General features: G+C 40.5%; 1 protein-coding gene across 1 annotated transcript in view; it reads left to right on the forward strand.

Moving 5' to 3' along the window:
• The window catches only part of foxo1a (forkhead box O1 a), a 47,845-nt gene extending 37,133 nt beyond the window's left edge, over positions 1-10,712 (forward strand). The window contains exons 2-3 of the mRNA XM_041800620.1: positions 5,257-5,448; positions 7,599-10,712. Coding sequence (XP_041656554.1) covers positions 5,257-5,448; positions 7,599-8,783 — 1,377 coding nt within the window. The 3' untranslated portion in view covers positions 8,784-10,712. The remainder of the gene's footprint in view (positions 1-5,256; positions 5,449-7,598) is intronic.
• Positions 10,713-14,240: the final 3,528 nt, after the last annotated feature.

The raw sequence follows: 14,240 nt of genomic DNA on the forward strand, positions 1-14,240 counted from the left end.
ATCATGAGGGGAAAATCTGACAACGGCTTGTTTCAGCACACACTTTCTGAAAGGTGGGGTGGGGGTGGGGGTGGGGGGCTCTGGTGCATGAAGGGATTGTGGAAAAAGTGAAGCCTGAAAAGTGATTTTTAAATTGTCCCCTTTAAAATCCTAACAGGACGATGTGAAGTTAATTGAATCAAACCAGAGATGTGAGAGAGTGAGGGAAAGAGGGAGATACGGTGTTAAAGATGTTTAACTTCAATTTGTAACATTGTTCATAAAAAATGTTTTAGAAAACAAGCTAACCTTTGCAGTAAAAAGGGGAAAACTGACTAAATGTATAACATATCAGGCCTGTTTTATTATGCATTTCCCAAAAGCTGATATTTTTCATGCAAACCTTTTACTTGAAGTAAAAGATTAATATTATTTTGCCAATCTGTGGGAAACTATTAGTTTTATCAGCGATCATTAGAATAAAAAGCTGATGATCATCAAAATGCGAAATATGAGTTCCAATAATACCAAATTGCTCCAATGTATTTGTGCAGTTTTTTTTTTTTTTTTTTTTTTTTTTTGTAATTCAAAGAAATGAGCCAGTATCGGATGTTAAAGACGTCTTTTTTGTTGCTGTGGTATCAAAAATGTTACTTATCTTTTGATTCTCAATAATATTGTATCTAATTTAAAACTCTGGTATCATGACAGCCCTCATCTCCGTCGCTTTGTTTCCCGTTCCTCTTGTGGAAATAAAGAAACAAAAAACTCCACTTTCTGAGATAGGACAGTGTTGTTGTCACATTTTTATACAACACCAGATAGAATGGCCCTTGTGGCCCTCAAGAGAGGGTTATCAGAGTTCATTTGTGTGAAATTGTGGGTTTTGTAACCTTGCTGAGGAATGTTGATTGTGATGGCTGCCTGACTGGGAATCCTGCCTTTACTGTTTCCTAAGAGATACTAACACGTTGGCTCTGATTACAATTGAACTTTGCACGCAGTGATTAACTGGAATGTTAAAATTCCTGTGTGCTGCAGCCAGAGATAAATCTGTGTCATGTCCAGGCGCAGGATCTAAGAAAAACACATACTTACTTTGTAAAACATCTTCATTCATGTGGAGGAAAAAAGGCAACAAGGAATCTGTTCAACTTCTCATTTATATATGCAAACTTGTTAGTTCATGTGCATGTGCTCATCATGTTTTCATACCAGGATATCAGCCAAAATCAAACCATCCTGTGCTGCTTGTTGTCATGATGCTGTACCACTAAAAGCATAAGCTGGCACACACAAACATCCCTACACACAGAGAGACCAGGCTTTTCCACTGGCCCCAGCAGACAGCCTTTAGCCACACTCCCCACACAGTACGCTGAGTCCTGCTGAGTTCTGGTATTTCCCATCAGAGCAGATTTTATGACCCTTCACTCCCTCCTCTCCTTCATCCAGACTTTAAACTGGTTTTAAAACTCTTTCCATCATGACAACACCCAGCGTATGACTGTGACAGAAACTGAGTGGGGACTCTTGCTGTGCATTTCTCTTCCTGTCATCAGGATGATGTAGGGCTGTAACAGGACATCCCGGCATCTGCGCTCACATTGCAGTCATTCCTCGCTGCAGCACAGCTGAAATTACCAGCGCTCTCCATGGTCATGGGAAAGAGAGGCTCATGACCAGACTTTACTCCTCGCCTTTTGTCATAGCTACCGATGTGCAGGAGGAGGAGGGGGGCATTTGCTAGGCTAATCAGGGAGGCGCTGTCACGTCGCTCAGACCATGCAAACTAGTTTGAGATGATTGGCTGAGGCAGTCAGGTCATGATTTTCATTAATCTACGAACAACCAGTGTACTATAGTCTGACATCTCCAGTGAAGGGAAGAATATCATCATCAAGTAATAAGATATGGCAACAATATTTCAGTCAGGACCACCTGAACACCCCTGAGCCCAGAGCAGAGCACTCATCAATGACAAGCATAATAAAGGAGGAACTGGGGTGGAGGAGGGATGCAGAAAGCAGCTTACAGAGGGAGCAGCAAAGTGTAGGCAGGCTAGAGCGAATCAGCTGATAAGAGCTTGTGTGAGATCAGCTGATCTCGATTATACAGCAGCGCTTGACTCGGTGGCCTGCTTGTACTAATGCTCAGTGTAGCTTTTCCACCTTAAAATAGCTTTTTCAAACTCAGGACAATTTTCAAGAGGGAAACAGCATCGGCCAATGTCATCAGAGCACCCAAGTTTCCTGCTTTCAGCACGATGTAACTTTGGAAGCAAGTTGTGGTTTTCTCACAGGAAGTCGGTACAGCTTTACAGCAGAAGATCACAAGCCAGCCTTTGAGTAAAAAGAAAGCCTATCTCTGCACAGTTTAATACAACAGCTGAGGCTTAAAGACAAAGGAAGATGGTGATGGATAAACCCAAGAGGAGGAAAGAGAGACGGAGCATGAAGGAAGATCAGTCTGATAGTATAGATGGTGACGTAACATAAGGCAGTATCATTAGCAGTGTTGTTATTTAGACAGCTCTTTTGGCCCCCAAACATCTCTTCATTGAGCACGTGCTGGCTTTGTTGAAGTAACCTAATTAGGCAAAGCTTTGGTATTCAGATATTACTGAAATTATGCAATATACTTCCCCCAATAGCACTGTTTCAAATAAAGCATTAACGTTACACAACCGAGCTGCAGGTCTGCCTGTGGCAAAGCAGTGTGTAGAGAAAAGATCATCGCTTTATTCTGCCATGCAATAAATGAGAATAAAAACGTGGAAAAAGGCTTTATTAACCTTTATTAGGATAGGTACGTTGAAGTCCAAAGTCCATTGTACTTTAACTAATTTGCTTGAATATTTGGAGAATTTGCTTGGATTTTTTTAAAGTATTTAATGGAATTTTTAAGGGGATTTGTTTGGATGTTTTGGGAAATTCTCTTGGAAGTTTTCAAGTATTTTATGGAAACTTTGGAGATTTGTCTTTTTGAAGAGTTTCACTGGAAGTTTTGGTGGAAATGGGTTTATAATTTTTTGGGGGGCATTTTCACAGGAATTTGGAAAATTTGTTAGGATGCTTGGGGAAATTAGTTTTGACATTTTCAGGCATTTTCATGGAATTTTAGGAAATATTTTATTTTTTATGGGAATTTGATTTGAATTTTGGGGGGAGACGGCTTTGAAATTTATAGGTATCATGGAAATTTGTAACCTGGCACATCAGCTGGATTGCTGAGATTGCTGGATTGCTGAATTTGCTAAGAAATTGTGGGGGTAATATACTTGTAGGGAATTCTGCTTTAATTTTTCACTGAAACATTTGAGTAATATTTAAAGACTTCTAGGATAATTTTTGTGAGAAAAATACATCAATAATTTTGGTTAATTTCTTAGAAATTTTTTGGTATATGTGTGGATTCTGGAAAGGCAAATTTCAGTACTTTTCATGGTAATTTTGTTCATGCGTGGCCTTAACAAGTCCTTGCACTCCATCATCAAAATATCTAGGAAAATGACTCGACCTTCCCTCTCTTGATGACCATGCCCTACTGACTAAAAAACCCCAACAACTGACCAACCGGCCGGCAAAGCCAAACATCTGATCTAAACCTGTCAGTCCTGTATTTTCTGCAGAAATAGGACCTTCAGGAGACATCCTTTTTGGTAAAAACTAATTCCTGTTCAAAGGCCAAGGCTGAGCTTTTATCAGGAACTAAAAATACACTCCAAACAAAAGCTCGTTTTAGGAGGTTAAGGTAAGAATTTTAGATCAGATCTCAGCTCAAGTTAAAGCTCAAGTTTGAAAGATGTTCAGGTTGCACATTCAGGCAATGCCTGGTTTAAGTACAAGGTGCATTATGGGAAATGTAGGATCAAGTGGGTTAAGATCTTGGCCCATACTAGGAACTTAACATCTTAATACCCTTCCTTACTAAGTTCAGTTTTGTCAGTTTTTTTTTCTTCCAGGAAACCAATATTATAAAGCATCATTCATGAGTCAAAAACTCACTGATTGCACTGATTTCTTATTTTAAATGTAAGATTTGCTTCTTCCCTCCTTTCTGTGTTACTTCAGTTCAAATTTCTTTGAGTTTTAGAATTGAAATTAAACAAGTTAAACACATATTATGAAATTATGATTATTCTTTTCTATTTTAATGACATCTTATAGACTAAATAGGTCATCAATCACTAACCTTGAGTATAAAATCATTAGGATATTGTGGCATGGCAGGTTTGGGTGGGAGATATTTTTGAAGCGCAGCGATGGCAGAGATGAAGCAGAGGGCAGACTGTGAACCAGATGTGAGGCAGTGAGTCACTGCAGGAACAGGCCTGATGACGTTAGACACTATGCACGCTAGGCTCTGCTTGTGTGCCGGGACTTCCAGCTTTCTTCCAAAACAACAAGCTGTACGCATGCACAGAGCCGTCTAGCCAAGGCTCATTACTTCACGTTATGGCCCGGACACAAAACCACACAGAGCAAGAGAGTAAGTTACTCTCTGAGGGTAAATAGTCACCACAGCAACAGTTTGAGACGATTTAGAGTTTAAAAATGGTGAAAAACAAAGCTGAAGTTTGGACTTTGGAGTAAAAAAAAAGTGTCCCAGTGCAGTTTTAGTCAAGACAGATATGGCGTCTCACTCTCTGTGGTTTGCTTATCAGACAGATTCTCGCTCTTGTTTGCAGACTTTTAACAATGCTTCACTTGCTTCCCGCACAAAAATTAGTTTTTCCACTGTGGGTGTCACTAAGCAACGTTTGAGTGCAGTATTAATGTGTCTGTAAGAGGAAAGATTAGTCTGTTTCCTCCCTTTGATTCTGTCCTGGTTTAGACAAGACATGTAGTCAGGTGGAATGTATAATTTCACTGGGCTGAGGTATAATGGTGTTTTTCAATGGGCTGCTCTGTTTTTGTGAAGGAAATAAAGGCCTGCATGTACGCTATGTTTGAAGATAAGAGTGAGCAGTTTAATCCTGGCTCCTTGCGGGATGTATTGCTCATCCAGTGAATGTATTGACACCTGTTGTGTGCTGGTGCAGATGTGTTTCTTTGGACTGTAAATGGCATTAGATTGTTGAGTGACCTTAAAATCTCTTCTTTCATTCCTGTAAGTCAGCTTTCAGGGCCTTGTGAGTTTTTAATGAGAGCCACCTGCATGGATGGATTTGCACCTTTATGCTGAGGAAGATCTGAAATGTTTTTGGGAAAAGGGCAAACACCCATCTCTCTGTTAGTCCGCTCCTCAATAAGCTGTTCTCTCTCTCTGCTGTAGAACTCCATCAGACACAACCTGTCGCTGCACAGCCGCTTTGTTCGTGTGCAGAATGAGGGGACGGGAAAGAGCTCGTGGTGGATGCTAAACCCAGAAGGTGGAAAGAACGGCAAGTCCCCACGACGCAGGGCGGCCTCCATGGACAACAACAGCAAGTTCACTAAGAGCAGGGGGAGAGCAGCGAAGAAAAAGGTAAAGAAAACATTTTAAAAATACTTTGGTGCACCGAGGAGGGTGATATTTTATTATTAACAAAACCGGTGTTTCTTTTTGTCTCAGCTGTCGATTTTTGAAGTATTTTTGGAGTAAAAGGATGCATGATACTGGTTTTTGCTGGTATCAAATATGCCAATATGATGATATTTACAGATTAATCTTAGCCAGGACCAATATAAATAGATATTTGAATATGTAGTTCAGACTTCGGCTGGCAGCCTTCTGAGCCTATAAACTTCACAGAAATATTTGCACATATGGCCAATACAGCTTATACATTGGTTGTAAATACTGAAATTTTCATATTTGCTGATACAGATAATTAACTTTATAAGCTCATATCTGCAAAAAACAATATCATGCCAATAATAGCATGCATCCCAAATTTTACAGAAAGTTGTAGGTAGTCTACACCAATACTTAAGCTATTTTATCATCTTTTGTTAAACATTTCATGCAGGGTTTCCGCACATGCTTAAAAAGACTGGAACACGGGGCGCCGGTAGTCGAGTGGTTAAGGCACGCACCATGTGCGCAGGCAACCCGGGTTCGAATCTGGCCTGTGGCACTATTTCCTGCATGTCTCTCCCCGGCTCTCTTCCCTGTTTCAGACTCTATCCACTGTCCTCTCTCTAATAAAGGCACGAAAAAGCCCAAAAATAAATCTTTAAAAAGACTGGAACAGTCTTGTATTAGGGCCATGGGGCACAGATGACCTAGGAGTTAGACGCCCGATGTACACAGCCGGCCTGCAGCTTCGTTATTGCACATCTCTCCCCCAATCTCTCAGCACTGTTTCTGATTTAATCCACTGCCCTCCTCTCTAAATAAAGGTGTAAAAAAAGCCCAAAAATCTATCTTTAAAAACAGCCATAAAATGTCTTTAATAATCTTATTTGCAATTGTGAGAGTTCTTGAACTTGACTGAGATGTGTGAAATCTTACCCTTTTGCCTCTTCTGTCATTCTTTTTTATGGATTTGCTTGTTCATGTGACAGTACACAGCACTTATGGCAGGTTATAACATTAAAAAGAAGTTTGAGAAAGGCGAGCAATTTTACTTTAAGTTAAAATATACAAGGACTGCAAACTAGGGCTGTCAAACAAACTTCGTGGAGAGATTTATCACAGACCTTCTGTAGTTAATTATGATTTATCTCCTCTTTTTGTGCATTTTAAATTTTAAATATTGTCAGCTTTTATTTTTAAAGAAAGTAGGGATGCACTGATACCACATTTTTCCAGACCAAGTACAAGTTCTTACATTTGAGTACTCACTGAATTTAAGTGCAAATATGAGTACACAATATTACCATAAATCGAGCTTACAGCATTAGTTCAAGCAGGCCACAGAGTTAAGCACTGCCATGTAATTAAGATCAGCTGATCTCATGCAAGCCTTTATCAGCTGATTGGCTCTAAGCATGCTATTGGTTGATCACACTCATGCTGCAATATTTCAACTACTCTAGCCTGGCTAAGCTGTGCTGCTTCCTCTGCAAGCTGCTTTTGCACCAGTCCTCCACCCCAGCTCCTCCTTTATGCTACATCTGACTTAATCAATGCCATTCTATTGTCTTTGATGCCTGCTCTGTTCGGGGCAGTTTTGCTACTTCTCTCCCTGACTCAAGCTTTCCTTGTAGGCACTGGAAAGGCAGGAATGTGTGTTGTTCCTTCTTGATGCTGTCCACTTAGGCTCGTGGAGGGCCAGCCCCCAGAACTGTCAGTATCTGTGCATCCCTTAGAGGAAATATGTAACTTTGGGTAGATTAAAGATTATGACATGACCTTAACCATGGAAAAAGGAAATTGTTATGGATTAAAAAGGAAATAAGGGAACAAGTTAAAAGGTAAATGTTTGATGACAAATGGTGCAGATGACTTCTGACTTGTCCTCTGAGCTGTTTTTTCATGTTTACATTAAAGGTTTAAGTAACCCTGTTTAGGATTTTATCATAATATTGATTTGATTTGGTGGAAATGCTCTTGTGTTTAGTTTTTACGTCACCATCCTATCCTGTATTTCACTTCTTAAGGCTTAAATCTGTACCATATGTTTCCCTGACTGCCTCTGGCACATCATCTCTTTCCTTCAGCTCTCTGATAGTCTTCTTGTCTCCTCACAGCTGTCCCTGCAGGGCGGTCCCGACGGAGGAGCCGACAGCCCTGGCTCCTTCTCCAAGTGGCCCGGCAGCCCCAACTCTCACAGCAACGATGATTTTGATGCATGGAACAGCTTCAGGCCTCGGACCAGCTCCAACGCCAGCACTCTTAGTGACCGCCTCTCCCCCTTCATGCCTGAGGACGACTTCGGGGAGGCAGATGTGCACATGGGCTACCCAGGAGCTCCCGGGACCAAGATGACAGCCACATTGCCCAGCCTGACAGAGATGACGGGCTCTTTGGGTCACAGCTCTGAGAACGTCATGGAGAACCTCCTGGACAACCTCAACCTGCTCTCACCCAACAACGCACAGGTTGGAGGAGGTGGGACGACCCCCTGCTCCTCCCAGTCCTCGCCCTCTCCCATGATGCAGCAGAGTCCCGGGTACCCAGCATACAGCTCGCCCAGCATGGCCCCACAGCCACAGCAGGAGTATCGGAAGTGCGTGTACGGGCAGGCGGGCATGAACGCACTGCCGTCCATGCAGACGCTGCAGACGCTGCAGGAGAGTAAGCCCAGCTTTGGACCGGGCCTGGGTCAGTACAGCTGCCCTGCAGGGCTCCTGAAAGAGCTGCTGACCTCGGACACAGACCAGCACGGAGACCTCATCCCCTCAGTGGACTCGGTGGTGCCTCAGCCCAGTGGAGGATGCATGCTGCCACCGTACAGCAGCAGCCAGCATGCAGTTAAACTGATGGGCAGGGGAAACGGACACCCACACGCTCTCTCTCACACTCGCCCTCACAACGTGCACAACCAGGCGCCGGCACCTGCTATGAACGGCCGCCTGCTCATGCCGCTGGGTCACAGCGGGGCCAACACCCGTTTGCCTTCAGCCAAAAGCATGCAAATGCCTTACGGCCTCTCCAGCCACCTCAGTGGGGGAGGAGGGATGCCCGGCGGATTCTGCCCGCTTAACACCAACGGATACGGACGACCCAGCCTGCAGCAGCCCTCACACACCGAGAAGCTGCCCAGCGACCTGGACGACATGTCCATCGAGAAGTTTGAGTTTGACATGGAGACGGTCCTCCATGACACGCTGATGGACGGTGACTCCCTGGACTTCAACTTTGAGCCGATGGTGACCCAACAGGGTTTCCCTCACGGAGTGAAGACCACCACACACAGCTGGGTGTCAGGGTAGACTCTGGCTCAAACCTGTTAACTCACCTGTTACTGTTGGTGAAAAAAAAAAAAAACTCATCTGAGATATAAAATCTATAGAAGGATGTTTAATCCTTGTCCAAACTTACCCAGCTTCTACACCGTCAACGTTTCTTGTTTAAAAATACTTCTGGGATCTCTTCATGAGACTAAAACCAGCTGAGAATCATCTCGATTAGTGCCGTTGAACTGGTGAAGACAAAACAATCCTATTCTGTACAAATTAAGTGCCAAACTTTCTGCCTTAACACAAGAGCCAAACTGAAGCACACCTCTCTGGTTTACTCATAGCAGCAACACAATCTGTACACATGCTCAGACTCATACTGTGCTGTTTACTGTGTTTCCACAATCAGACTTCATGTATGTACAGAGTAGTGATAAGTGATCACCACTACAGAAGGATGATGAAGGTTACATGGTCAGAGTTGTAAACAGACATGATGTAAACTTAGATACTTCTCAAGGGATCCTCCATGATGTTACATAATAACTCACTTTCTTATCACCTGAATGTACATAATGTCACAGTACAGTTTGTAAGATCAGGTCTGGTAGTGAATTTTTTTTTAAAGTTGTAAATATGGTTTACAGAGTGAAGCAAAAATCAAGGCAGCAGAAATGAGCTCAGAGAAAACTGGATCACATTATTTTAAACACACATCTGTACTCGAGGATTCTTCATAATCAGGCTGTAAAAGGTTAAAAAAGTTTCTAATTTCATGTACATAGGTTAAGATTGTATATTAACATGATGGAGTAGATGTTTACTAGATTTAGTATATATTTGAGACTAAATTATTTGTGGTAAATATAGATTTATGCTGGTGCATTACCTGCACTTGGAACTGTTCTGGGTTGTCTGTCACTCTTAACCTTAATACCACAGAGGCCTATTTATTGTGCCTACCAGAGTAGATTTAGACTGCAGGCTTGAAGAGTTTTATATTGTGATGTTTATGGTCCAGAAGATACTCAAATACAGCAGTTTTTATTATAAAGTACAGTGATTCTTTCTATACAGTTTCCTGCTTTTACTATTTTTGGGTAGAAGTGAAGAAGAAACGAGTGACAGTAGTTTTTGTTAGGGGTTCCTGAACGCAACACAGCGTCCTGAATGTGAAAAGAGATTCTCAGTCAGTACGTTTACATGCACAGTGAAGTTGTTTATAGCTTAACTAGACAATTTAACTGGACTACAGTCCATGCTCCAGTACACATGCACGACAGAAGAATTGATTTATTGAGGGGAGCATGCTCATCTTGACTACGCTTAGGGATGAAGATTATTAATTTTATTGATATTGATACTCTTATTAATACTCCTTATCAATCCAAGTCCTTGGTGAATAGACAAATTCTGTTTTTAAAAGAAGTGGTGTAAGTTTAGGAGAGCTTCAAATTAAAATGGTCATGATTGTGTCTGTTAGCTTACACTATAAAACCAAACAAGTGGAAAGATTTCTGTTGAAACTGATTATACTAAAGTTTTTTAAAAAGTGGAAATACATCTTTGAGCAATCACAGATGAGTTAATAAAACTTTAAACTCTAAACTCTGTTTAAATCCAATTCAGAAGAGCATTTTTAAGTAATTTTCGTAATGCTACATGTTCTTCATCCACTGTAGTTTTCTCTTATTTTTATAACACACTTAAATCTTGAATATTTATGCTTAGGAGACTACAAGTACAAATAACTGAAAGGTTTCACTCTGAACCAGGAAGTCCTCTTCCATTGTGTTCAGTATACCTTCCACTGGGGTTGCTCCCCACAGGTCAGACTTCCCTAACTGAGTCAGTAACTTCATTCATGGTGCAAAAGTGTCCAATGCCCAAAGGCATTCTGGGAAAACTCTGCAGATTAAGGGGTGATGGTTTAAAAAAATCACAAAAAAAAATACTTAACAGTGATTGAGCACTGTTTATTATAAAATAAAAATGTATTATAAAATAAAAATGTATTCCATAAACTCAGAAAAATACAGCTGAATTAGCTGTTTTGGCTTTTTAAGTCAACACAGTTCTTTTTTTTTTTAAACTTTAACTGTCTGCCTTAAAGTGTAAAGATGTTCTATAATTCTTTAAAAAAATCCCTGTAACTATATTTAAAGTTTCTCATCAAACAATGAATTTTAATTTCCCTAATGTTACATTTGAACACAACATGACATTATCTACATTCATCTAATAGCAATTTTACTGAGCTGACCTTTAAAATATATATATATATATATATATATATATATATATATATATATAAAAAACCATCTGTCAGCTCTTAAAGTCCCCTATCAACTTTTATTCTGTCTATTTGACCATGAATTTCAGCTCTGAATTATTATTTTTAACAAATGAGACTTACTACAAAGTTTGGGAGCATGCTACGCCCCCAGATGGAGTTATTTTTTCCTCAAGCGGACAGTCAAAGGTGGGCTATATAGGTGGTTTTTGAGCATGTTTCATTGGGTAAAAGGGTATCTCCTGAGTGGCTAAAGCCATTGTTTAGAGTGCATGCTACTACCAGTGCATCCAGAGCTCTTTTTCCTTTTTTCGTGCATGCCACTCCCTCAGTCTGAAGTTTTTTCCCCAAGCTAAAAGATGAAGGTCACCTATTTGGGTAGTTTTAAGCGGTTTTCTTGGGGTTAAAGGATAACTCCTGCAGAGGCTAAAACCTTTCTTTTTTTACCAAACCAAACAATTGAAGCTACCCCTTACTAGTGTGCTTATGCCCCCCTTTGCAAAACTGTTTTTGTTTGTTTGTTTGTTTGCATCAGTGATATTTATCATATCAGTGGTGCATTAGCATGGGGGAAGCAACGTTATCATAATGACATTAAATCAGAACCCACAAGACTTAATAGCAGTATTGATAAGCTAAAATGTTATTAATTTTCAGGTTTTGAAAATTTAAAACCCAGTCCGTATGGAGCTGGTTTTTCTCTCCATCATTGACAACACTATAGGTAACTTGCACAAGTTGGCAAGTGGTAAACTGGTTTGTTTGTTAAAACATTGAAAAATTTGAAATCGCTGCACATTTCATACACACTCAAAACTTTTAGAAGAAATGCAGTCGAGGCTGTCCCTCTAGCTTATGGTGATATCTGTAGACAGATGATAATTCAGCATCTGCTATGATTGGGGTTGGGTATGGGCAGAACACCTAGTCCAGTTTGGGTCAGTCGTGCAAATTCAAGAGTAAATCCATCTCGAGCCACATTATTTTGGTGTGGTTGTCCAATTTCAAGAAATTTTATCTAGAATGATTTCAGCTGGACCTCCTTTTAACAAAGTCCAGCGTAAGTTGTTCAAACACAATAAACTGACTTTTTCTTCTTGCATGTAAACATACTGAGTGATACTGTGCTTTGTTCACAAAGACCCTGAGTCTAAGACTTGTACGGGATTGTCACTAAAGACACTGTGAGACACAAGCCTGTCCCTGGTTCAATTTCAAAACTTTTTATAGTTTTCTTTTTTGCTCTAAAGTTGAGTGATGTAACTAACGGAGCCATGTGTTGCTTTCTGTAGAGTCAGCTTTACTGTTTTTTTAACAAGACTCCACTTTCACTCTATCCCTCCTACCTCTACCTATCTCTGTGTCTTTTTAAACGTTTTATATAACCGTGACTTGATGGCTCCAATCGTCTTTTAAATAACAGGTCTGTTAAAATTTTTTATTAAGATGCCCTTGTGATGCGCCACTAAGTGTTAAGTATCTTATCTTAAGCTTGTACATTTGCATTTTCTGACTTGCCTTTTCAACTTCTTGCTGTGCTAACAATGAGCTTCTCAGTCACAAACGGTGACTAAGATTGTTTCTACCTTTGTTGAAATAATGTCTGCAAACATGACTGCTTCTCCTGAGGTTGTCAAAGAGGCCGAGCAGCCATATTAGGACTGGTTTATACTTCTATGTTGAACCTACGCCAGAGGTTCATGTAGCCTTGAACCTACATAGAAGCCTACGTACGTAGCTGACTTATGCCTCCAAAAAATAACGTAACTACACATGGAAGCAACTCAGACTACAAGCCCTGTAATTGGTCCACTGTGTAGCATCAGGTGACTGCCAGTCTCTAATGTCTACAGGCATATTGTATGCACTTTAGTGTGAGATAAAGGGCTAAACCAATCTGTAAAGATCTGCTTGCCAACTTCTGAGAGTATCAAAGGGGATTTACTTATCCATTACACTCTTTTTGGCTAATTAAGTGTAAAAAAAACTCCCCCGCTCTTTCCCTCATCCGACAGTATTGCCCCACTGAATGCATCCAAGCTGCCCAGCAACAGACAGCTCAGTTCTGCTCACCTCTGTAGGTTACTTTTTAAAAATTGAGTAGTCTGATCATAATTCACTATTGTCATTTAATGAATGAATTTTTTACCCTGAAGGAGAAAAAGCCAGACCTTTGGGGCTACAAGCAAAGCAGGCCGAAAGGTGTTGCCACTTAAAAGCTTTTTTTCTCCCTCACTATCTGAAGTTTGCCCATGAAACAGAGGTAATGGCTGACTGTTTAGCAAATTAGCTTTGTGGAGTTCACTTTTTTATGAATAGAAAACAAAAAGACGCCCCAATAAAATTCCTCAAGAGCTAGTAAGCAGCAAAGGTGGGTAAAGCATGATGTTCTGTTGTTGGGGGGTCCTACCGAGATTCAGCAGCCATGTAGTCCATCTACTCTGTTTTCTTCTCAGTTATTGTGGTAAATTAACCATTTCTTAATATTTATTGGCTTTGATTCAATATGCACAGTTTCAGTTTTCATTGGTTACCTGTATACTACCGGAGAACGTGACAGAAAAAGAAACTGGCACTGTGAAATGCATAGAAATCACACTGCCTGTAAGTTTTTTTGCATTACACAACTACTTGCGAGGGGTTTGGCTGCAGACTGTACATCTCTGACAGCCACTCTCACAACACCAAATTACAAAGCGTTTAGAATGAAGCCAAGTAAAGAGTCTACTTACAGGAAAAAAGCTCATCCTCCATGAAAACACTAATGCAGAAGTGTTAATAATGTAGCTATGTAGCTTTAAGCTAAAGGTAAGCTCACAAAGCAGCTATGTAAGCTACATATATATGTGTAGCTAAGTTATCTTTTGACACATATGCTAAAGGTCAGGTTACTAAAGCTAACTTAGATATAGTTAACAGAGTGATGTAGCTAAGCTCACAAAGCAGCTACGTAAGCTATACATCTACCTAGGTAAGTTAGATTTAGCTACATTTGCTAAAGCTCATGTTGCTAAAGCTAACTTGGCTACATTGTCTAATGTAGTAATGTTAATTATGTAGAAAGCATAGCTAATGTAGCTAAATCACAAAGCAGCTACATAAACTATGTATGTACCTGGGTAAGTTAGCTTAAGCTACATATGCTAAAGCTCACTGCCAAAGCTAACTCAGCTACATTGGCTTATGTTTAACATTTA

This window comes from Cheilinus undulatus, linkage group 2 (genome assembly GCF_018320785.1).
Source record: "Cheilinus undulatus linkage group 2, ASM1832078v1, whole genome shotgun sequence".
Classification (NCBI taxonomy): Eukaryota; Metazoa; Chordata; class Actinopteri; order Labriformes; family Labridae; genus Cheilinus; species Cheilinus undulatus.